The sequence below is a fragment of the Camarhynchus parvulus genome, chromosome 3 (assembly GCF_901933205.1).
Source record: "Camarhynchus parvulus chromosome 3, STF_HiC, whole genome shotgun sequence".
NCBI classification, from domain to species: domain Eukaryota; kingdom Metazoa; phylum Chordata; class Aves; order Passeriformes; family Thraupidae; genus Camarhynchus; species Camarhynchus parvulus.
The window spans coordinates 48,075,121-48,101,773 of NC_044573.1; the positions used below are offsets into that span (position 1 = coordinate 48,075,121).

A 26,653-nucleotide genomic window follows, 5' to 3' on the forward strand; every position below is an offset into this window, starting at 1 on the left:
CAGCTCAAGCTTTTAATTTCTGTATTATAGTCGTGGTTACAAATGGCCACTGTCCCAAAGTCTTCATCTAATCTTGATTTGTAACCATACAAATGAGAAAAATAAGGCCAAATAAATGAAGCTATACAGCTTCTTACGGCACATAGTGGACAGAAAGGTGATTTGAGGAAGCACAGCTTCACCAGCAAAAATTCCTGCCTGACATACCTAATGACCTGTGATAGAGTGACTACATTATTCAACAGGGGCATGACGACAGATGTCACCTCTCTGGACTTCTGTACAGCTTCTGACACAGTCCCCCACAACATCCTTGTCCCTAAATTCAAGAGAGATGGATTCCATGGGTGGGCCGTTAGATGGATAAGGAATTGGTTGGATGTGGCCAACAACAGGGTAGTGGTCAACAGCTCAGAGTCCTGATGGACAACAATGACGAGTGATGTCCCTCAAGGGCCCATACTGGGAGCAGTGTTATTTAATATTTTTATTAATAAAACAGATGAAGGGATCAAGTGCACCCTCAGCAGGTCTGCAAGTGACACTAAGCCACGTGGCGTGGCTGACACACCTGGAGGATGGGATGCCATCCACACCTGGACAACCTGGGAACTTCATGGGGTTCAACAAGGCCAAGTGCAAGGTGCTGCACCTGGGTTAGGGCAACCCTCAGTATCAGTTCAGGCTGGGGGATGAAGGGACTGAAGGCAGCCCTGTGGCAAAGGACTTGGGGGTGCTGGCAGATGAAAAGCTGGACAGCCCAGAACAACAACTGTATCCTGGGCTGCATCAGAAGTTGTATGGCCAGACTGAGGGGGATGATTCTGTACACTCTGCTCTTGTGAGATCCTACATGGAGTCCAGCTCTAGGGTCACCAGCACAGGAAAGACATGGAGCTGTTAGAGCAGATCCAGAAAAAGGCTAGAAAACTCATCATAGGAGGGATGTTCCATCACTCTGAAGAAAGGCTGAGAGAGTTGGGGTTGTCAAACCTGAAGACTCCAGGGAGACCTTATTGTGGCTTTTTGTACTCAAAGGTCCCTTACAAGAAAGCTGGGAGCACAGCTTTTAGCAGGGCCTGTTGCAATAGGACAAGTAGCAACGGTTTTGAAACTAAAAAAGGTAGATTTGGACTAGTTATTAAGAATTTTTTTTTTTTACAATGAGGGATAGCAAAACACTAGAACAAGTTTCCCAGAGAGGTGGTAGATGTTCTATCCCTGGATTCAAAGCCAGACTGGACAGGGCTTTGGGCAATCTGATCCAGCTGAAGATGACCCTGCTCATTGTAAGGCAGTTGGTCTAGATGACCTTTTAAAGCCCCTTCCAAACCAAACTATTTTATGTTTCCACGAAGAATGAAATAATATTTCAGATATCCACTTCTTATGCTAAAAAAATATGTCATGCTTCAGTTGGCTGGGGACAGAAGCACAATCACTCTGAACTGAGACTGGAAGTTACCACAAGTCACATCTGGCCATGTGAAATAGCTTAAAGCAAGAACAGCAGCAAGAAAGACCTGAGCTAAACAATAATCACATTTTCTTCCTGGATAACCATGTCTGCTTCCATGTACTTTTCCTTCACTGATTCCATTTTCCTAAGGCAGGTGTCAAGCCCTGTAGTATAAATGGATGAACCAGGATGACTGCAACAACAGAAAACACTGATGCTGAAAGGGATCAAGAAAATTTTTCCAGATACAGGCACTGGGAAGGAAGATAGTGCTTGTACCTAAACTCACAGTAAAGCACTGAGTTAATAGGTTCGTCAGCAGTACAGTTATTATTTCTCATGTGCTTTCTTAGCACGTTTCTTTGATTGGACAATTTTAATTGTTAAAATGCTCAGCTAAAAACGTTACTGCTTCTGTGAAAAATTTTGATTTATGAACTCTGTAGCTGTGTACATTAGCACTCAGTCAAGAGATTACTCTTTTCTGAAAACATCTTAAATGCTGAGTTTATCTAAGAAATATTTTTTAATTCTGTGATTTGTACAAATTACAGAAGAAGTGGAATCAAATTATTATATTCATTCTAGCTGGTTTTTACAATCCCCTTTTGCATTTAATGGCTGGCTTGGATTAAAGCCCCAAAGTAATCTTAAAAGAAAAAGAATCCATCTATATTATGCCCTTACTTTTTCATTTTTCCCATCAGAAAAACCACCAATAATTAGAAATAAATTACATTTGAAAATTCAGTCTGACTGCACTTCTGATCAAGAAAAAGACAACCTTTGTTCAGAAACACTCATGAGTAACTCTTATTACATGGTGTAAATTGTTTTGCCCTTCATTTGGAGCAATTGGCAAGCTTTGTCAGTGTGCTTCAGACAGTCTGGGCACAGTTTTTTTCTTCTCAAAGGAGGTGGAAGCAGGAGAAAGGACCTTCACAAAAAAAAAATCCAAATGACTGAACTAATTTTTAGATTTTATTGTATTTTTCTCGCCCCTTCTTGCCTAGTCAAACAGCAGCTACAGCATCCTGTTCACTCAGTATTGAGGAAAAAAACAAAACAACACAGACAGAATTAGGGGACAGAATTAATACTGTCCAGCTGCAGGCTCTTCTTGGCAAGCCCAGATCCTGGCTATCTTCAGCTGAAGATGGCAAAGCTTTTCAATTTCTAAGAGTCAGTTTAAAAAAATTGATAGTATATTAAAAAAAAGAAAAAAATTGTCTTATTCTTTCTGTTTGCATCAGTCTGCAGTGAAAACAGGCCATTAAAGAAGAACAATTCATTAGCTGCTGGAGCTGGGAGGCAGTAATTTCCTAAGCCCTGAAACTTCAGTTGACTGTGGAGCTGGTAAATAGAGGAAAACTATGCGACAGGATAGGGAAAAGTGATTAGCTAGGAGGAAACCAGTAAATACCTTTGAAGAGCTCAAACTCCTCCAAATCATTTGTTTCTTAACACTGCCAGGTGTGCCACAACCAAAGGCTGTCCAGGTGCAAGGAGTTCATGGATGGCACCCTCTTATCCCAAATCCCTCAATGCCATCAATGTGGCACACAGGAGAAGAAGCTCCAAAACTGAAGGCATGGAAAGTGAGAATGCTCCTCTTATCTGGCCTACCTACTCCAAATAACTCATGAGCTATTCCCTGGCAAAGGAGGCATGGCAGGAACATTTCTCAAGTGGGAGATGGAGGAGAGCCTGTTTTAGCTCTGACAGGGAGCACCCAGGCATCCTACTCCCCACCAGTGGGGAAAGAGACTCCATATATCATACATCAGCCATCTCAAAACCACAACTTCTTTTAAATGAAATTTGTTAACATGTACATACACACTAAAGGAATTTCAACATAAAATACATTGATATAAAGATTAAACTGTATAAGGGACTCTACCAAAGTACAAGAAGAATGATTGAGGAAGCAGAGAAAAGATTATTCAGATCTGAGTTGTGTGAAAAAATTAGAAACCAGGAAAAGAGAAATCAGTTAAATGAATTCAGCCTCACATTAGTATTTTGAGGATTACAGCCAGTGGGACTCTGTAACTTAGCTAGACAACCTGAAAAAAGTATTTAATGGTTGATAAAGAAAGGGATACTTGAAAATATTGAAAAGTTTATTGAATTCCTATCAAAAGGATAATCAGATAGTTAGTAGAAAGATGTTCTTATTTTATGTTGCCTTGTCACAAACAGAATGCACATTCTAATTTCTTCTTTTTTAAGTTAGTTCCAAATTATTTGAAAATTTACAACATAAACATAACAGTATAAAAACCCCACATACCAAGGATGTTGTACATCACTTGAAAACTGAACTGCTTAGAAGATGGGATTTACTAAGTAGCCCTTCTTTTTCATCTCAAATCCTAAAGATTTTACACATTACCCAAAAGCTACAAACTGTAAAAAACTCCATATGGGGTTTTTTCTGTTTCTGCTGCCAGTTTGGGCTGTGGGTGTTAGAAACAAGTGTAGAGTGAAATACATAGAAGCGCATTCTTCTGTAGCTCACAAGTGACCCTCCTTGTCAGAAGAGAAAGCAGAGAATAGCACGATTATGGCCAGACCAGGACATTAGCCTCAACAACAGAAAAGAAGCCTGAGACTCCTCGCCCCAAAGCACAGATGTAAGCAGCTCAAAACTACTGAATTACTTTTGCAGGTCCATTGTTATCATCAGGACCACTCAGGCATGTGCTTGAAGTTAAGCATGTCTTAAACATTTTCAAGAATAGGCATTCTTTAATTGAGGCTTCATTGTTTCCTCTAAAGCAATTGAGACTTTTAATTAAAGACCCATTCTCATGTCAACTCAGAAGTCTAGAATCTTAAAAAGAAGCTTAATTAAATAAAAAAAAAAATCACAAAAAATTCTCTGTCAAAACATTTTTTAAAAATGTGTCAAGTGAAAAGATCCTACCTGTACTGGAAATGAACATACAGTCTCTAGGAAGGCAGAACACTTGAGCAGCAAACATTCCGGTCAAGAGTTTTACAAAAGAATTAAGGGTTCAGCCAAAAGTTTTTAAAACAAGAAAACTTGCTTATTTTACCACCAACTACTCTAAGAAGAGCTTGCCTCCCCAAGGCTAGTGCATTTTTGGCACAGTCTGTGCTTTGCTCAGGGCTCTAACCACAATCACCCAATGGCTGTCACTCTCAGAGCAGCCTGTGATTGCCAACGCCTCAGAAATTCTTAGAACAGCCAAAAGGAGAAGCAAATGACAGGAGTTGGTCCAAGAAAGGGAAAAATCAAAAGGCAGGTAATTAGCAGTAAGCATCCATGTTTGGAGGTCCTGGTTTTTTTCCAAGTGACTGACTTTCTAGAAAATACTCAGGAACGCCATTACAATTTTCACTCAAGAGCTGAAAACTCAGTAGATGTGACAAAATTTCTCTCAACAAGAGATGATTAGTAGGGTATGACAAAAATCAAAAAAACCGAAAGAGCTCCTATCAAAGATGAGTCTGTAACAGCTTGTGCCAGAGGACCCCAAAACACTGACTTCAAAGCCACTGCAAACCAAGAACAGTACCTGACACACTTCCTTTGTTAGCAAAATTTCTTTTGGGTTGAGGGCTCTTCTGTGACAATTTTAAGGTTCATAAGGACAATAAATCTAACAAAGATATCAAAGCCTGGCACATTGATCAGAGCTGAAGTTACAACAAAAAGGATGCATTATCTAACTATTAATGCTGTACTTCAAGAGTGCAAGCAACTACTTTAATTTCAGACGTATTTCAGGTTGAAGTTGCAATCACTAGGTACAAAAGTCTTCTAAGACTCATTCTCTACTCATTTTTTAGGGCTTCTCACAGCATCCTTCAGAGTAAAAGTCCATATTGTTGACATGAATTATGTAAAATCTGTAGCCACCATCAGCTGTCATTTTAATTTTACTACTAAACACAAAGCAACAATTTAAATATGAAGCTGACCTAGCAATTTCCTTATTCTGCTTCAGTGCCTGTATTTGGCAACTGTATACTAATGTATTACCAATAGAATTTAATGGGAGTATTTTCAGGTTTTAGAGTTTCTAAAACCATCTTTTCCTAGGGTTATATACCCACAGCCTAACTCCTACACTTTATGAAAGCTTTTTATTTCACACAGAACAACACATTGCCTTCTGAATTGTCATTATGGAACAAAGGTATGTCCATCAAGCTCTTTTTCAGTTATGGAATACTTCACATATATATCAAATGACAGAAGGAAACTAAACACCCCAAAGTCTCAGTATGTGACTCACATGTCAAAATATGTCCCAATGCATAAAACACCTCTATTTTTGTTCAATGTTAATAACTACATTTACAAGACTGCTTACAAATGTTCTTAAGGAAAGCAGAAATGTTTTTGCAGAGCTCCAAAGGTACATGGAGCAAATTCTCTATAATTTTTTTCATGGGTTTCAAAAATGAGTCAAGGAACTACTATAAAGAACAGCAAATTTAAGATTAAGTGCATAATATGCAAATGTCCATCATCTAGAATGCTCTAATATAGTGCTTTGAGTGCTCTAATATAGTGCTTTATCTTATTTTCTGTATTTATCAGGGCTTTTTTTTTTCCACAAAGTTACTAAATTCTCTTCTGATCCTGCATTTATTTTTGTGACATATTTTTATATTACTCAGTATTTCTCAAGCTTATGAGATTATTAAAATCAATGTATTTTAAACTTTCATTGTGCAATTCTGGCAGAAAGCACATATACTGGAAAACCATTTTTAGAGTTCAGATAGTCTTTCTAGTAGGTCACTAAATACAATTGCAGGACTTCGATGTATTTCCTTGCTTTATCAGCCATATCAATCTGATGCAATCAGCACTAACCTGCTTTTTCCCTAAACAAAACACATACACATACAAGAGAGAACAGAATCAAATATAATACTTCTCTATCTTCCACAAAGTTGTATTCTCCTTTTCTTTTGGGGACTGCACTACTGTGACTTCTGATGATTTAGAATGGACAGCAACACTTTTCAGCCAAGGTATAAATCCTACTTTAACCACTGTCACTGGTGATAATGAAAAGAATTCTCTTTTACTTACTCAAAAGAAAACTGCCTTGCACTAGGCATGAGAAATGTTTTACTACAAATTTTGCTAGGTATTTTGCCATTGTACATGTCTTAATTATATAGAGTATTTTGTAAAAGAAATTCTTCCTTACATCTGTACTTCTCTTCCAGAAGGCCCTTAGAAAGAGACATCAAGCCAATTTTCAGGGACTGCACTCGAATTTTTCCAGTTCGGCCACTGAAATTATAAAGACAAGACAATTTAATACAGTTTCATTTCATTTCATTCCAACTCTAGTCTATTATATAATACAAAGACATTAGAGAGCTACATTTCAAATATACTTCAGATCTAAAAAAAACCATTAACACTAAAAACCACATTAAGAAGTCTTCCCTCATAAAAGCTCAGCTTGCCTTCCAAGTGGTTTTACGTGTCAAAACAGCCTGTATTAATACAAAAGAACAGACATTTAGCTCTGCAAAGTTCTGAAAGTAATTTATTAATGTGATACACACAGAAAAAAATAGATGAGCACACAGCAGGAAGGCCTATTACTCAGTGTGAAACACAACGACTGTAAGATGAAACCAAGTTTTGACATCACAGTAATTAAATATCTTCTTTTTTTTTGTTTTATGTTTTAAATGTTTTGACATACACCATTTTGGGACATAACGAGACAATCACATGCACTAATTCAATGATTTGGAGCTGTCATTCTTTTTAAGCAATGTCACTTCAGGCTCATCTTGCCCAGCCTGACAAAAAAGTATGTCCAAACCTAAAAAGCAACTTGAGAATAGGGAAGTAGGTACCAAAGCAAGTAATGTTAAGCCTGCAGGGCAAGTGCTGCTGAAAAGATACTAAAACAAAAACCCAGCTTACAGGGAAAACGACAATTTTAAAGTTCAGAAGATCAATGCAAAAACACATTCTTAAGAATTCTTTCTTTTTTCAAACATGAAAAAAATGTGACGCAATTTGTCTTTAAATGAGACATAGCAAAAAAAATCTGTAGAATAGTTAAACTCTATATTTTACACACATAAGGTTAACTGGGTCTTTCACCAACAAGTAAGATAACACTAAATTAATTATCGCCTCAAACCTTACTTTGGTCCTTTCTGCCACACAGAAGTTATATATACTTTAATTACTTTTGAAGTGGTTACTACATATCTCTTTATATCCTATCCATTCAGCATATGGTCTGCTGTCTGATTTACTTCACAAATGTTGTGCTGAATACAAAATTATTAATTTACTCCTGGGTTCTTGATAAATTAGCTAAGCAACTTACAAATATCAATGCATTTGTCTTCACAACATCATCTAATCTAGTAAAACTAGACAGCAGTATCTTCCTTCCATAAGACAGAACAGAGGTACACAGAAATTATTGCCAAATTAATCAAAAACATCTATTACTTTTACTGCCTAGTTGGAAAATCAGGACCCAATTTTCCAGAATGCTATAAAAGTGCCACCTTTTTATATATTCAAGCTTAGCTTCAAATTACCTCTTTCAATCACAGACACTACATCATTCTGGCACACCTTGCCATCTAAATGGCTCATTTTACACCCTGATAAAGTTATTTCCCTATTCCTTCCTGTGTATGGTTGTTTGTGCTTTAAATTTATATTCATCAGGAAAAAAAGTGAACACTCATTTGGGTTTGATTTAACTCGGAACTGACCACATCATTTGTTTAATACAGATAGAAAGTGAGACTTTGCAGCTAAAAGATCAGGGCACAAAGGCTTCAAGCTTCTCCTGATTTCAGAAGATTTCTGTAGGGTCTTTGAAAAACTTCCCTCACATAAAAAGCATTTTCTCAATAAATTACATTAATAATTACAAAGTCTGCAATATTAAATTTTTCAAAAAGTAACATATTCACCCTTAATCTCTTTCTTGGAAATAGATATAACACTGTAATATCATATATTCAATAAAAAAACACAACACACCAAAGCCAAATGCCACACACACTGCCTCTCTCCCCCAAAGCCATAGGCATTGTAGTCCTGACATTACCAAGCCAATGCTTGGAAATTTCCAAGCCAATGGTTTAAGTTTTCCCATCTTAGTGAGCCACAAAACCACTGAGATCAGGAGGGGCCTCCTGAGACCAATGCCCCTGCTCAGTCAGGTAGAGCAGGTTTCCCTGGAATCCCACTTCAGTATCTTCAAGGATGGAGACTAAAGCGCTTCTCTGAGTAACCTGCGGCACTGTTTGATCACTCATATTAAAAGCATTTTCTTTTAATATGTTTAAGCAGAATTTCCTGTGTTCCAAGTAGTGCCTGCTGCCTCTTGTCCTGTCACTGCACACTACTGAGAAAAGTCTGGCTCCATCTTCTCTTCTGCTCCCATTTATGCACATTGATAAGATCCCCCTGAAACTTCTCTTCCTTCAGCCTCTACTGATACATCAGTTACTCCAAGTCCTCAATTGTCTTCATGGTACTTCACTGGACTCATGCCAATTTATCCACTTTTTTTTTTTTTCCCTGAGGGAGCCCAGAACTGGACCCAGGACTCCAGATGTGTCTCACCAATGCTGAGCAGAAGTGCAGGATCACCTCCCTCAATCTGCTGGGAGACTATTAGGCTACTTTGCCACAAGCCTGTTGTGCAAGGTGCTTTTGAATGGCATAACCATCTAATTGTCCTATGTGTACAAAACCTAAGAATGAAGGCTTTATAGTGGGACGATTCAAGAAACTTTTTAATTTCTGAATTCGTAAAAATTTATGCCACATGTGTCATATATGCCACAAATGTCAGCACACTATTCAGACTCATTATAGCAATACAAGCATGCTTGTCATTACAAAATCAATTGATAAGGCCACTTTGGGCAGCTCAGATATTTTTTTGCTCTGATCCTGATGAAGGGGAGCCTGATTCTATTCCTTTCTCTAAATAACTTTCTAACACAGAGTTAGAATCCAAAACTTCTTGAAAAGCAAGCACAGTCTATACCATAGTCAAAACAGAGGCCTGTGAAATCTGTAAATTATAAATGTACTAACCAGGATATAATTAATACTAAATTGTTGAATGTAAGTGTAAAAACTACTGTTTACCAGCAGTGGTATGCAAATATTCTGCAGCATTGTGATGACATAGACATAATATATATAAGTATTTTATCTAAGCATGTGACTGCCAAAAGGACAACCAGTGATGGGCACAGCTGCATACAGGAGTTAGCCAGATTAGAAAAAGTTGTCAGACAGGCAACACAATTAAATATAAGAGATTGCAATCAGGAATACACAATAAAGAATCTTGGAGAACAGTATTATAACATGAAGTCTAGAGGAACCCTATGTCCCTGGGGGAGGAGGGACAATAGCATAGAACCATCAGGAAAACTAGAGAATGAAGATGAGCCCAGAGACATTCAGCCTTCTCTTGTCAAAGAGCTCTCAGGCCTAGACAACACTGGCACTGCAGCTGAGGACTGCCAGGGACTGCAGCTATCAGTTATCTGCATAGCCCAGCAACACAAGGCAGCCCGGTAGATCAGTGAAGGTGAGCACAGACATCTCCCCTTGATCACCCACAGACAAGTCAGACAAAGGAGCTCATTTTCCTGCCTTACAGAGGGCTAGAACCTTCCCAGAGCCTTCTTACTGCTATCACAGCCTGCTAAGCTGCTCCCACTGAGTGCTCTATGAATCCAAACAGCCATCATAAACACAGCAGATGCAAGTGGAGTGCATGCAGAAAACTTCCATCAGCTACTGTCAAAACCAGGGCATACATAAAGTTAAGGCTGACTGAGCAGGTATCTCATCCTCATTCCTCAGAAGTTCAGATTTGACTGAAATGGACACGCTGGTAAGGCCTGGGATATTAATTCAGGCTGGTGTTAGAATCTGCCAGGTGTATTTGTGCAATGAAAACAAAGTTCTGATTCTTCAGGGGAATATTGGGCTGCAGAGAATGAGCATGAAAGACAGCTTTGATCATATGGAAAATGTCAGCATAGATACCAAAGATACCCTTCTCAGACTAATGTACCAAAGAAATTCAATTTAAAAGAAGGCATTATCAAAAGTATCCCAGCATTAAAAAAAACCTAAGAAAATTTAAAAGTTGAAATACAGGAAGTCAGGTAAACATTGCAAAATATTTAAACAGTGCACATAAAAGTTTCTTTATGGGTAATTCTAATTGAAATGAGTCATCACCCTGAATCAGTACATATAGAAGCAACTAATTTCAAGGGGTGTTAAGCTACTCCATTACTCCTGAAAGCTATCAGTCCTTTTTCTATAAATGATGTCTGGGGATTTCAACAAATGTGACAGTATATAGTTGAAAAGAAAAACCACCAGCTATTGCTTTTGGATGCTTTAAACACAGGCCTAGCCAAAGTATTTTATAGAGCAAAACTTCCTTCATAGTTCTCATTCTAAGTATCAAGATATTTATCTCTAATTTCACACATAAAAAATCTTTGGACTAGCCAAAAAAAGAACTTTAAGTTTGGAAAATGTTTACAAGGGCAGATGTTGATGTCTGGAACAACCTTTGAGTCCTTGATGTACCAAAAGTCACTGAGTAATTTTAGTGTTTCTCTCCTCTGCTCAGAATGAATAATTCCTGATGTGTCAGAAAAAAAGCAGAACATAACAGACCTTTTCTAAAAATAAATTGGTTCTTTTTAAGGGCCAAAGACATCTGCAGGTTAAGTCTGGAGAACTATTCAGTTTGCCATTAATCTATGAATCTGTAATTACATCTCAGGTTAGCAGCATGTGACTAACAAATGCTTTTTGTTGGCAGTTTAACAACTTGACACATTTTATATGCATAATACCAATGCACTATATACAATGGAAATGCCAAGACACAAATTAGCTCTTTTGTAAAGGCCAGTTTAGAAAACAAAACCAAATATTCCAGCTTAGAATTGCTGTCTGGTCTTCTAGCTTTTCTTTTTCTTCCTGGAGTGAATTTGAAAGGGGAGCAAGGAAATACACTGTAAAATGTAATTTTCTCTCAGTAAACCTTCGTCCTCGATTTTTCAAAGTTTAAATAAAGTCTCAATGGGCTTGAAGAATTATCTACACTAAGTTTTCAACATAATAGTCAAGGGGAAATGGGAGAAACTGGAAACATTACTGAAAGAAAGATTTGCTGCTTACCAAGTGCATTTTAAATATGAACAGATTAAAGAACTGACTTCTACCTGAAGTTAAGGTGCAAAGGTAAGCTAAAGAAAATGTAGTAGATTTGTGTTCAGTCTGAAAGAAAACAAAACCCAGCCAGTAACTACAAAAAAATTTCTGACATCACTACGTCTATTATTCTAAATTGCCAATAACATTTAAGTCAAGCAACTCCCTTGATCTGCTGCTCTATTTGCAAGTGATGTGTTTGCTTATTCACGATACAGAACTCTCCAAAATAAAAATAAATGCAGGAAGAAATCCCAGTCAATATTTGATGGACCCTCTAATTTTTCAGCAGTAATGGGGAGAAGTCCAACTAACAGAAAAGTCACAATATTTAACAGCAATGTTTGAATGCCAGTAGCCAGCAGATAAATGGCAAATGGTTCTGTGTACTCTGTTCCCTCCTTCCCTCTCCCCTAAAACCAAAATAAAGTAAAATATCCAGGAAGTACAGGACAACTGGTATGTAATCCTCTGAGGGGAAAAAAGCAAAAAGCTATGAACTGTTAGAATTTGGCACTGAGTGAACATATTGAAGACAATGTATACATCTACAAGTAAAACCTCCCATTTGCAAAGCCAGGCATAAGAATTTTTATCGCTCTTCAAGAAATACTTTTGCTCTTTTCAACTTCAAATGGGGAGAAAGAAAATAAATTTTGTAACCACCCTCATGGAGCTTAGTAATTCTGATCTGTAATTTTTGTTATAGCTCTGAACTATTTTCAGTCAGACACACTGAAGCAACCACAACCTGCGCTGCACTACTGAGTCCTTAGTAAGCTCCAAAAGATTCTTGAAAGGCCTTTGCTGAAGCAATGTAAGGAGACACATTTTAGGGCACAGAGGAGCTGATGGAAACCAAGTCTTTCCCCAGCTTTTACTACACAAGGGAGATAAGGATAGTGAATGCCACTAAGAAAAACAGGCAACAAACTCATGACTCGAAAAGTGCAATTAAATAAAAGTAGATTGCTTGCAGGTCATGCAGGCTGACATAGGGCGGGGCACAGAGGGCAGAGTTCAATTTCCAGCAGAAGAAAGAACTGACAAAGGGCTCAGAAAGAACTGGCCAAAACCACAAAGGGCTGCTGGACTAGTGTTTTCAAGCTTTTTGAGACTTAGTTCTCTCTCTGGAAAAAGCAAATGTGTATTTAAATAAACCCACAAGTTCTTAGTGTAAGCATCCCGAAATATTCTTTAGGCAAACTCAATGTCCTTGGGAAATACAGCCTTGCTGCCAGGACAAGGGCTGGTGGACCACGTAACACCAGCCCTCAGAACTGATCCATGGAGCTGTACGTGCTGGAATGGAGCCATGATTAGGACACTGCTGACCCTCCAGAATCAGACAGGCTTTAGTGCTGAGATCACAACAACCTCCATTTGACAGAGGACTCAGGGCAGGGAGCTCAGCCAGAACTATGAATGCAAGTAACTAAGTGTAAAATACAGGAAAAAACTGTCCCCGCCTATGGCAGAAATAGAATCTGATCTGAATGGCCATCAATCTGGTAGACTTGGCATATTCACAGTAGGAACACAGCAAAAGCAGCGTCCTAGGTCTCTACTCACATACATATTTTTTAAAATCCTTTCAATGTTTCTTTGGTAGTAGTACAAAAGCAGTGTAATCTTAGTTCAGTGCTGAGCAGGACAGCATAAGAAACACTTTATTGCATGCAACTGTACTTTCATTATGGAGCCAAAAACATCAGAAGATAACTTTTTAATAAAGAAATTTTTAAGGCTTTATAATTTGTAATTCCTGGGAGTAGACACTGTGACAAAAACCCCATTTTTCTTACCTATCGTACACGTTGAGTAGCCAGTTAAGACACATGTCTACACAGAGAGGAACATTCACCATATCTTTGTGTTTCTCTTCCAGTCCACTGTAGATGGTAGTGAGACAGCTGATCACATCCTGGACACCAATCAGCTGATCATTTTGACTCAACTTGTGCTGTTTGAAAACTTCACTTGTTGTGTTCAGGTCCAACAGGTCCACTAATAATAGATTTAAAAAAATAATAGGATTTAAAAAAATAAAATTAAGAAATGTGTGAATACACATTGACAATAATTGTAGCAAACACTGCAAACAACTATCCCAGTGGCTTTCATTTAGTAACTTTATAGTGACAAACCTTTCTCTGTGACAAGTCAATAGCATTTGGGCACTATTTACTTTAAAAAAAACTAGAATACAAACATAATGGCACTGCACAGCCCAGAACAACATTAAAATAGCTGCTAAAGTAGTCTGTGTACTTAGAGGATCCTAACTTTGGATGCACACACAGAGAATTCCTGAGGCTTTATGGGATTCTTCATATTTACCATAAAGCAGAATCCTATAAAATGACTATCACTTTTGATCAAATGTAAAGCAAAGCAAATTCTTAGGCAAGAATTCTTCCTTAAAGCCCTGATTAACTGAATAGCAGTTGCTAAATTAGGGCTTAAAAGAAAGCAGGAAGATTATTTATAGTAATTTTCCAGAACACTAAATGCTATGCTTTCTTAAAAAATATTTTTATCTCCTTTATTACAGAATTCTTTCTATAAGCAGTTGGTGATGCAATGGATATTTAAAAGGGGAAAAGGGGTTTTGCTCTCAAAACCATTCAAATGTGATTGTGAAAATCTGGGGTTTGCATGGTGAAAAGAAAATGTCATCAATGAGCACTTCTACCTCCTTTTGCAAATGGAAGTGGAAAAGATGAAAAGTAAATGGTACAATCCTCAAGTCACTTTTTTTTTTTAATGGAAGCAAGGACTTTACCTTAAAAATATAATTGCAATGTATTAATATGCTTGCTACAATATACATAACATGCAGTTGGAGTATATTAAAAGCTCATACTGAGCTGTTTGTGAAGAATCAGTAACACATTTGCACTATAAATGTCATCTCTCAAATGAAAAAAAATCCACATGACAATCTCTGGCATGTTGTGAACTGCTCTTCATCAATCATCACAATGAATCATAGAATCAGAAAATTATTTTTCTTGGAAGAGACCTTAAAGATTTTCTAGTTCCAACCTAGAAACTTGCCATGGCAGGAATATCTCCCACTAGACCAGGCTGCTCAAAGCTCCATCCAGCCCGGCTTTGAACACTAGCAGGGATGGAGCATCCACAACATCTCTGGGCAATCTATGCCAGTGTCCCACCATCCTCACAGTAAACAATTTCTTCCTAATACCTAATCTAAATGTCTCTTCCTTTAGTTTAGAACTGCTTCTCCTTGTCCTATCACAATCTGTCCTTTTAAAAAAGTTACTCTCCCTATTTTTTATAAGCCTCGTTAGGTACTGAAAGGCTGCTCTGAGGTGTCCCTGGAGCCTTCTCTTCTCCAGGGTAAACAACCTCAGCTCTCTCAGCCCTCCCTCATAGGAGAGGTGCTCCATCCCCCAGCCATCCTCATTGCTTGCCTCTTGACCTGCTCCAACAGGTCTACACCTTTCCTGTGCTGAGCACCTTGGATCTAGATGCATTATCCCAGGTGGGGTCTCACAAAAGCAGAGGGGGAGAATAACAGTGTTAAAATAAGGAGCCCAGATTTGCATCTTGTGCAAATTGGATAACTCTGTCTGGGCTGGAAAGCAAGTACAACAGAAAAAGAAGTAAGAGCAAGGTAACATTAACCACTGTAAGCAACTCTGTCAAGAACTCAGGGATCATCTACCAAAAGAAGGTTGCATTCCCAACCCCTTTTCCCCTATCTACCCTTCCTCACATCTTTGCAAAGTGAGTAACAGTACCTCACAGCCCTTGCCTTTCCTCTACTGCACTAAAATCGGTACATTCTGTTCTCACCTCACAGCATCAGATTTGCAGGGGATTACATTTGTTTGGTTTTCATTTTCTTTCTTGTGTGTTTGGGGATATTTTAAGCCCTTCTCTTGGGCTTGCAAACAAACGCCAGCCATGTATTTATCAAAGAGGTAGACTGGTAATTGCAGCAAAACACCTTGCCCCTAGTTTGACCTGAGGTAGCCAAAGTGTTTGGCAATACACTCACTGCAGCATAATCTTCCACAACAGTTATAAAGGATGTGATACACTGCAAAAGGCTCACACGCATATCTAAAACCAACATGAACCCAAAAACAATTCGCAGCGTAATCCTGACTACTTTTTGAGACATGGAAGGAAGCCAAGTGAGGGTAACCTACTATCCCCATGACATACATGCTGAACTTAGGACATGGCCACTTTTCACACTTCCCCTTTGTGACTTCAAAAACCCTAATGACAAAGAAAACCCCATAAAAATGAATGCAATCAGTTTTGTTTTGGTATTAGTTTTTATTTTATGTTTGAGCTGTAGGAGTTTTTTGTTTGTTTTGTCTGGGGTTTTTATGTTTTCTGGTTATTTTGCGACCTGTTTCTGTAAGGTACTTAATAGCTGGCTAAAAGCAGGTAATTAGCTTCATAAAACAGACTGACAGCACAAAAAACCTGCCCTTTTTAAAGCTTGTGAAAATTCAGAAAGCTTTGGAATGCCAGGAAGTTATAGCCTTTGTCTTTGGCTTAACATTAGCATCCTTGCACTGAAAAGAAGCAATTCAACAGGCACTAAGCCTGCTAACTTCACATCTTGATCTGCTGGCATTAAGATCTCTCAGTCACATTTCTGCCTGAGTATTTCAGAAGGACCTGGGAGAGGTACTTCCAGTATTTTTGTACTAAAATCACAGCAAGTCTGATGCTATACTAATGCAAATTAAGCTAAACGTACACACTTTTGGATGGCACTATCCATAGAGAACAACCAGAGTATATTACTTCCATTCCTGCTTACTTCAGCACTTACCTGGCTGAATAAAATTTGGGACAAGCAGTTACACTGTCATGCTATTTCTGGCAAGATGCCTACACAGATTGCAGTGCATTTTTGCAGTACCATTCTGCATCTGCTTGAACATGCTGAATGACCAATCCTGCTTTTAACCAACCCATGGGCACAAGGCCCATTTTTTCCCTTTCTCTTTTTCCCAAAGAAAGAGAGAAATCATATCATTCAGCACTGTTAAAGCAGGTGTGAGTGACTGACTTCTTAGCAGCTACATGCTAACTACATGCAGCTGCTAATGGCAAATTTGAGGCTCCTGTAACCCCACCGAAAATAGCAGGGCACTACTGTAGAGTTTTTGTTAAAAAGACCTTGCAAGTGATAGCAGTTCCTGCAAAGAGACTGCACTCTTCCCTCAAAGAGCAAAGTGCTCACAGCTCTCTTAGTCCCTGATGTCTAAATGTTCCATTTTTTCCCCTTGTGTGGTTTATATTCCTATTAACATTCTTAAATTTTAAATCACCTAGAGGAACTCAGCAACGGAATTCTGAATATACACGGTGATTTTGTTCCCTTTTTGCCTTTCAGTACTACACTTCAGTATGTGGGGCATTATAATTTCTTGAAAATGAGCTAAAGAATCCTGCACAAGAATGAAATATCATCAAGACCTGGTGCTACACAGTTGCCCAATACATCTGCAACACACGATACTCTCTCTGGCCCTATTCTTCTGCTACAGTGGGAAAGCACTCTCCCTACATCTGCCCCACATAATCTGAGACAGAAAGGCTGAGAATTTGTTACTTCCAGCTTGCAACCTTTCTTACATTCCTGCAAAATATATACACATATATATGAAAAGGTACATCTCTGCAGGAACCTACCTGTCAAAAAAAAAAAACCAAGAAGAAACTCAACATTAACTTCTCTTTTAAAAGGAGAATGAGGAAAATGGGAGTAACTTCCCTAGAGCTGAGGTTTTTTGACACTTACCAAGAAGAGATAGGGCATCAGCAAAGTTTTCTGAAGTACAATTCTCAAATGAATGTTCTAAAGTGCAATTGGTCCTGAATCTGCTTGTGAAGCACTTACACTGCAAAGTCAAAATCTATCAGGTGCAAGTGGAACTGTGCATCCAGCTCCAGCTGTGCTCTTGGGAGTTCCCACCAAAAACACCTTTGACATTATACACACACCATGCCTGTGACATCAATTTGTCACATTTTATAGTGATCTCCATTTTTGCTGATTTGTTTTGATGTTTTCTTTGCCTTAGCACATGAGCCTTTCCAAAGTATTCTGCATCCAAACACCTTTAAAACACATCTGCAATTAAAATTTTACGAAATACAATGGAAGACTAAAGTAACTCAGACCCGAAAATGAATGGCAGTAGTACAGAAGATTACTTTTTTCCCACCTAAAAATAAAATCAGTTCTTTATTAAGAGCACATGTATAACAAAAACAAAGATTTTTTTGGCTGTTGTCTCTTCCCACGAAGCACAGAGATGGAGTAAACAAACAGCTTCATCCCTAATAAGGCAGATAGGACCTGTAGAGATGAAAGTTCTACTCCTAGCTCTTTCAAAGTGGAGTATTGTCTTTACTTCTTATTATTTCCTTCTGTCCTCCCTTCCAACTCCCTCCCCTGAAACTGGAGACAATAGGAGGGTACTTCTGAAATCTGTGAATGAGAGCTAACCCTGGCAGTTATTACAGAAATTTATATATTCTGCAGTTAACAGCAAGAGCAGAAAGTATGTCCCACTTCAAAGTTTATTAGAAATAGTAAAAGTGAAGCTTGATCTATACAGGTCACTAGAAAAGCTCTATGTCTGTGAGAAATGGGCAACATGAAAAGCATCTGTCATACATACGCAGTCTGTTTTTTCCCACTCTTCCCTGAGGAGCAGCTCACACAAGGAGAATTTTACTCTGCTTTCTGATCTCTTGCTTTGCTTTTTGTTTTTAGGTACATATGGGTGAATACTTTATACCCCGCACACTGACAACCAAAAAGCTCATAATGTTCTTTGGTCTTGCTGGGGGATGAAGCTGTAGCCCTTGGTGGGACCACATCTTATGAAGAACTGGCGATAGGCACTGATAAGAGCCTGTGCTGTGCACAGATACAGTCCAGCTTTCTGGAGTAGCTAGCTACCATCACAGCTTCATTCAGTATGATGTATATCTGAAGGCCAGCTAAGATCAGACTGCTGTCTTCTAGGTTGGAAACAAAACTGACCACCTGGAGGGTGGGAAGGGATCCCTCTTTGTGCAACTACTTTCCTGCTTGCACCCCTAGGAGGACTTTGCACTTCTTGTGCTCCTACTCAGCCTGCAGTACTGTGCATCCTTCAGGGCTGAAAAGTCCTTCCATGCCAAGGACTCCTAATTTGTAAGAGGAAATTTTGCTAATATCATACATCTTTCTACCATTTGTTGCCAAGACATTTCAAAGGGTCTAATCTACAACCTTTACTTGCATTCACATCCACATCTCCTTCCAAAATTATCTAGTTTCCTTTTGCTTTTTTCTACTTCACCTTGGTTTTTTTCTGTTAGGTGTGTGTTCTTATGTATTTCATTTTCCATAGTTTTTAAAATTCAGTTTGCTTTGCACAGGAGAGTCAACAAGAGCACAGATCCCCCATGTGGTACTTGTTGTGTGACTTGGAGAAGTCCCAAGTCCAGAGGCCAGGAAAAGATCTCCTGATCTATCACTTCTGAGGCTGCTAAACTTTGAATGTACATGGTAATCATGCAACATGCTGCTGAATCAAACCATAGTTGTGATATAATAGGAAATGCTTTTTAAATACCTAGCAACATAAATAAAAAAAGTTTATATGTAAATAAATTTACCTGTAGAAAAAAAATTGAGATAAAAATTATTCTTAGTGAGTTTACCATTTCAAGTTACCTGCTGCACCTCTTTTTTTATTAATTTATTTTATTTATTTGCAATAACGACATCTACTGTTGGCAATTCTTGCCGTTTTGTTGGTTGACACTGGGTCAAGGATGACTCTGGTCCACCGTTAATGTTGTTAGCCCGGAGCTAACCCTCCCTTCCCCAAGTACTTCAGAGAAACCATTTCCCTCAGTGGCCCAACTCACAGCACAGTGCTTTCTGCAGTCTGCGGATTTTGATGGCCGTGCGGTAGGCGGAGAAGCGCACATTGTTCAAGTCAGCTGAAACAGCAGAACAGAAACATGAGCAGCCCTAAAAGTACAGCCCATAACTTTCTTTTACATATAAATCTTCATATTTTGGAAGAAGTCTGATCTCCCTCCTCTTCTCTGCAATGAATTAATAGGATATATCAGAACAAATTAAAAAACCTGACAAGTTGGGACCTCAGTGCAATTCACCTTCAGGGAAAGCCTCCTGACTCTGTCAATCCAGGACCTTAAAATGAGTGGCCCTCCAGAAATGCTAACACTATCTTGGCACATGTAATACATATATATACAGGAGAGTTTCACATACATACCATGCACTGGTACATAGTTCCCAGACAATTGCTCAAATACAGCAAATTTATCAAATAATTTACAACTCCATCAGATAACATACAGGAAACAGAGGGCAGCAAATGTCACAGTAACAGAAAAAATGGCGTAAGTTCTAATTTTTGTGCCATGACTTTGCAAACTGTGCTTTAAAAGGGACAGTCACATAGCTGTAAGCTCTGTTTTAGAAACCGATTGGTACAGTAACATTTTTTCCCTCACTTAATAGTATTTTTACCCTCCCCTTCCTTAGAATGTAGATTTCACAGTAAATGTTAATGCTATCAGGGTATGTTGAACTAGTTGTACTATAATACAGTTTAGCTTTTACTGAAAAGGTAGCTGCTCTATTTTATTACCAAAATTAGTTCCTTGCAGACCAGAGCCCTGGTTTAAACATGCAGAGTGCCTGTATCACTGGACAATTCCTTGTGAAGTTAAAAGAAAAAAACCCAAAGTACTGCATTAAAGCATACAGTCAGATTATATGGTTCAGAATTAATATTGCCAAAATGCAACACAATGACCAAGGCAGTAGGTTTTGGGCAAAGTGTGCCTCATCACAAAGTGGGAAATGCTGGTACACTCAGGTTATGAGAACTCAAACATGGTCAAGTATCCAAGTGCAGCTTTTATTCATAGAACAAAAATCACAATATTTTAATGAATGCACTCACCTAAGGACTGGAAGAGATCAGTCATTTTAGGATGATCCCAGCAAGTTGTCTGTGTCTCATGACTACAAAGGAACAAAGTAATTAAAGTTTCAGGAAACACACATACGCACTTCCAAAGAATAAAATCTTAAAAGATACTCTGATTTTCTGCATTTAAGTGGCAAGAAATCCCTCAGCTCTAATTAAAATGCATGATCTGTACCACTCAGCTCCTTGATTTTATAATCACAAAGTTAGTCAGACAACAGCCCACCCATATTTAACAATATTTACTTTTGATCGTAACTGTGATGGTAAGAGCTGGACTCTGACCCTACAGCTAAGAGGTACACTAATAAGGTAAAAGCACAAAATTTCTTGTGCTGTAAAATTATAAATATAGTTGTAAAAACAATTTAGAAATAAAAATATTGAGATTTTATTTCAATATTCATTGCATATCTGAGCATATATATCAGAACACAGACAATAATGTTAAGCTTTACCTGTAACATTTATTTAACATGTAACATGATCATTTAGATTGGAAAGGACCTTTAAGATCATGGAGTCCAATGGGAAACCTGATCACCATTCACACAACCAATAAATATCTTGATTTAGGGGACATGCTCTTCACTCCTGTTCACAGAACAGAGAGTCAATAGGCAGCATCCCTTAACCTACTGATTAGTGCTGCTGTTTCAGTTTACTGGGGTTTCAAGTAGGCAGTCATAGGGGTCAAAATATGTGTTATGCCAGGTCCACTGAAATCTCCAATTCCCTTCTACAAGCCACACCTTACTTGTATTTATCAATATTAACTGCTGGAATGATTGCACATTCTTGTCTTACAAAGTATTTACATTTGAACTAGACTTGCAAGGTAAGTAATCAGAGCACTCATGTTAAAACAATCATAGGATTCCCTTTAAAAGTTAATGAATACAAAATTATGCTATGTTAGCAAATTTAACAGTAATGCTCAGAGAACACTAAGTATTTCACCTTTGTTTCTATTTAAAAATTGTTAATATACCCTTTTTTTTTGCTGCACAGAGGGATACTTGGTTGTAAATAATGACTTTAAAAAGGCCACTTTGGTATTAAATGTAGTGAACTGTATCATCATTTGCTACATATAAATGGCTGTACCTCAGTGAATGCACAATAATTTATCATCAAGGTTTATTTTTTAATCAAGAAACCAACCAAGAATGAACCCTTTTATGCTAGGTGGTACCAAAAAAAAAAGTATTGAAAGTTCTTGCTCCAAAGAACTGCAGACACAGGACATGTACCATAATGGAATGCAAGCTCCTAACAAAGTGCTGAGGACCCTTTTGTGTATGCATTAGCCTCAAACAGACACCAGTGGAAAGTGCTTGAAATGGGTCTGTGTACATGGGACATGATCCTCATTTTACAGTCCTTTCCAGCTTTGAGTCCAGCCTAGGTATTCAGAGATAGCTTCTCCCCACCATGCTTCACACTCTGCCATGGATCTCTTTTGTCTACCTGGCACCATCACAACTTGGGGAGAGGGTTTTCATGGAGGTTCATAGGCAAAGTATGTATTTCCTTTTAATACAATAAGTAAAAATATTTTTTTTTCTCTTTGATTACTCCCTAGTCACCGACTGAACATGACTACATTTAAACGAGGTTTAAACAATAATCAAGACTTCTATCAGACCTTGATTGATTCAAAAATACTATAGTAAACTCTCCTCAATTCAAAAGAAAATACTTAAATACATCTTTACATCTGAACACATCTTCCTGAATAGAAGCTTTTATTTTATTTCATGTTAATATCACTATCACATGAATTCCATTCATGTTTCAAATTTCCAGTAAGGTGGTCAAGGCTCTGGTAATGCTAAACTTTAAAGCTAATGCACACCAGTAAATCAGTGGGTTTGCACTTTTTAGAAAGACAGTTCTAAAACAGCACTATGCTTATCTTTGTCCAGAAAAGTAATTTCAAAAACAAGTTGATTGACAATCCTTTTCCTGTAAAAGGCATACCAATAAAAGCCAATCATGAAGCCAGCAACAAGAAAGAATATATTTGGATTTTATGTTTTGCCATGCTAAAGGCTGGTGATTGTCCAGAATTCTCACCCAGGTGTCAAAAGACTACAGTATAGCAGAAGAAAGAACATCTACACCTTCAGTAAATATTGAAGTAAACAGGAACAGGAAATACAATATAATAGTTCATACTGCTCAACTTATTTAATAATCTCAAAACTACTCTGGAAGCTGCCAAATGTCTGCATTATCATGTTAACAGGATGCCATAAATATGTTGCCCATTTAGAATTGTTGACTAAATCCACTGCAACTGCCCATAGAAATGAATACAATATGTGATCAGTTTAATAAAGCTTGTTTTAAAGACTTGACTTTAACTCATATTCCCTAAGAAGCCACTTCTAAAAGTCAAGGCCCAAAACAAAACAAAAACCCCCAAAACAACTGGTGATTTTACTGTCAACATTCTAAGTGAAAAGGGATTTCTTAGGATATTCTGAGAAAAACAAAGCCTTAACTAAAGCACCTTCAATATTTTATGTTAAAAGTAAAGGTAGGTGGCAGTACTGTGACAGAAGGTGTAAATACATGTATACACAGAAAAACATTTCCCTCTATTTTAAATGCTGAAATATCAATGCAAACACTGCATGTAAACTACACGCAATTTAGGTGAGTCAAATCTTGTTTACTGCCTTAGAAACTATGATGACAAAACCAGCCATGATCATAGGGACTTTGCTGAATTGCAGCCATTATTTCCCAGTTCCCTGTTTTCTGGCATTAAACATATGGTTTCACGAACAAATATATTTCTGACTAGTGGGGTGCTGTGAGGATACTCCTGAGAGCTGCAGCAGAAATGCAAACTTTATTTAGCTAAGTCTAGAGACCTTTTCTGTTTTTCCTTTCTTTTTTTCTTTATAAATTGTTAAAAATATAGAAGAAAAAATACATAAATGCTTGGATAAATCCTTGCCTTTTTTTTTATTCCCCCTCTGGAAATATACTTCATTACACTTTTGCAATACTTAATTAGGATGTGGGTACAGTTAATTGCAATTTAGATTCTGGCGTGTAAGTAATTTATAAATCCATATGCAATGAATAAGAGCTGATTTTACTAATCAAACTTTATCCCTTAAATCAAATTTCCAAGAATTAAGAGCAAACAACAGTTTCATTATTGAAATCATATACTTTAAATACAGAGTTGCAGTACAGTTTTATCTGAAAGACTAAAATCACTTTAATAGTGAAAACATGCCATAAAAAATACGCCTTTTTTTTTTCTATTTTGTGTTTACTTAACATGAAGTGGAAAAAGTGAATGAGGTATCAAAAACTTCTGTATCCTGCACTGTAATAGTGTTTCTCCATTTGATGCAGTAAATACCTGAACAGCTAAATTTTCTCTTTACAGAAAAACATAGAACATGAAATTTATGCCTAATAAAATAATGACCATAAAATATTTTTCTGTTTCTATTTTATTTGCAAAAGAATTTTGTGCCAGATGGCATAAGGAGCAATGGACTTCTAAAACTTATCACTCAGTTTCTTTCTGTGCCACACAGAATTTGTGAGAAAGGAGGCCAAGTGAACATCATCTGGTACAACTGAAAAAAGGCAAGAGAGAATCCTTTCCAATTCCTTACAGTCAGTACTACCTGGCAGCTGCTAAGTGACTACAGAGCGTGACTGTGCCAGCCCAATCCCAAAATACCCAGCAGGAAACCAGTGGTAACAGCCAAGCAATTCTGTACAAGGATCCTGCAGAGAAGAGGAATGGGCTCAAAGTGAATGAATCACCAGCTCAACAGTCTGTTCAGGTCAAGGGAGGCAGCAGCTTCACTGTCACAGGCAGTGCTGCCACCACCACCAAATATATTCCATGGGTAGGTTTCTTTTAGGCACCAAAGCCAGACTTCTCTGGACAGAGCCACAGAAAAAACCACATGATTGTAAATTTAATAAGAGAGATAAAAAAATCATCTCGCTAAACTTCCAAAAAGCTTCAAACCAAGCATTTAACCAAGAACAGAGAAACCTGCAGAGTCTTCTCTTTCTGTTACAACTACCATGGCACTTTGTCCCAGGTCACAGTGATGACTATGCAAGGAGCACCTCTCTTGTAAGCACCCTGCTAATGTCAAGAACTACTCGTGGAGTGAGGTGATATGAACTTTGATTGAAGGTGAACAACAAATGGGCCCATTATTCACCTTGCTTGTAGATGGCACCAAAAAAAAAAAGAATTTTTCAAGGTGTACAGGAGCCCAAGGTACAAGATTTCATTCTGTTGAGTAGGTCGCATAAGAAGGGATTTCTGCTATTGCAGAAGTGAGCTGCCCTACAGGGCATAATACAAATGGTATGAACATATTATATCTTTCTTCATGGTTTAGTCAGGGAAGAATTAAAAGCATTTCACTGACAAGAGATTTTTTTTTGTTGCTCCTATCAAAACTATGAGTTATTCAGAGCAAGACTCTTCTAAATCTCTTCTTATGCAAACTTATGGACCCAATGAGTCACACAGGAAAATATGCATCCATGAATATATTACCTGACAAACCAGTGTAATTTAAAAAGTCTAAATGCATTTGTGTAAATTTCACTAACAAAAAAACATGATAACCATAAAATACTCCAAACCACAAACCACCCACATATTAATGAAGTGCTCTAAAGCTTACATGATAAACATTTGCCCTTACAATCTATTTCTTATCCATTATGTTTGCTGGCAGCTTTCTAATTATAATTAGATAATCCATTTTAAAACACTTCCTGATTGTAAATAAAAAGCTGAGAATCAGTTAGCATGTCATTTAATTTATGCTCTAGGAAGAAAAGAACAGTCCTATTGAAATGAATGGATTAAGTTCAACATCTCCAGGTGTTTCAAGATGCTCATGGAGTTGTGAAAAAAAAAAAATTATTCTTTTTCAGCTTTTTTTGTACAAGAAAGAAAACTAGAAACAGGTTGTGAGTATTTTTTATTATTTCTTGTTATGGACAAGGCCTCTGTTGATAATCACTAGCAAATACCACAAGAAACAGCACTCTGGCATGATGTTAAATACCTTTCTGTTCCTGTAGTCATTTGCACAAAACATTACCCAAAATCAGAATCTTTACTGATCATGAATGAATCAACAGCACTCAGAACTCTGACTTTGCTACCCTTGCCAAATTTCAAATGGCATAACATCCCCACTTTATGTCAAGGTGTTTTGGCCAGATATTGCATATTTTCATTTCTTTTTTTTTTTAAGCCCATTAGAAAATACTGTTTTGTGGTGAAAAGAGTAGGCATAATGCATCACAATGGTATTGCACCTTAGAGGTTGGTAGCACCATTTGTATGCAGATACTTTGAAATCACTCCAGGGAAATGTCCTACTGCATTTCTTTAATTGAAAATGAAGATGAGCACAGGAACTGGTAATTGAAGAAACTCTCAAACCTTCAAACTGGTATTACCTCTCTCTGTAAATTAGATTTTTTTCCTTTCTAAGGGAAATACCTAATACTTACAAGAATGATATTATGGATATAATTATAATAACAAAAAAAAATTCTCTGCTCCTTTACTTCTCCCCCTCTTCCTCATACAGGCATAAACCAAACATCAGCAAAGACTTTCTGAAGACTCTTAAAAAATGGAGAAGCAGAAAACATTTTATTCCTGTCCCCATAAAGCAGAACAAAATATAGGAGGTGATAAAATAGGATTTCTAAGATGCTGGTGATGCCAGCCACTTTGCAGGATTACAGAAAAGGCAAGGCAACTATGGCGCTTGATATCGATCAATTTAATTGGTTGCAACAAGAAATTGCTCTCCCTATGTAATGCCCTGCATGAGATTAAACTCACTGCAACCTCTTCTCTATTGTCCTTTTGTTTCTTCT

At 37.7% G+C, this 26,653-nt stretch overlaps 1 protein-coding gene across 5 annotated transcripts in view; it reads right to left on the minus strand.

Annotated features, from left to right (window-relative positions):
* Positions 1-26,653, minus strand: part of UTRN (utrophin) — a 342,692-nt gene that overhangs the window by 38,403 nt on the left and 277,636 nt on the right. For all 5 annotated transcript variants that reach the window (XM_030944526.1, XM_030944527.1, XM_030944525.1 and 2 more), the window contains 4 exons: positions 20,717-20,778; positions 19,644-19,718; positions 13,520-13,721; positions 6,661-6,746 (listed from right to left, as the gene is read on the minus strand). In XM_030944526.1, coding sequence (XP_030800386.1) covers positions 6,661-6,746; positions 13,520-13,721; positions 19,644-19,718; positions 20,717-20,778 — 425 coding nt within the window. The remainder of the gene's footprint in view (positions 1-6,660; positions 6,747-13,519; positions 13,722-19,643; positions 19,719-20,716; positions 20,779-26,653) is intronic.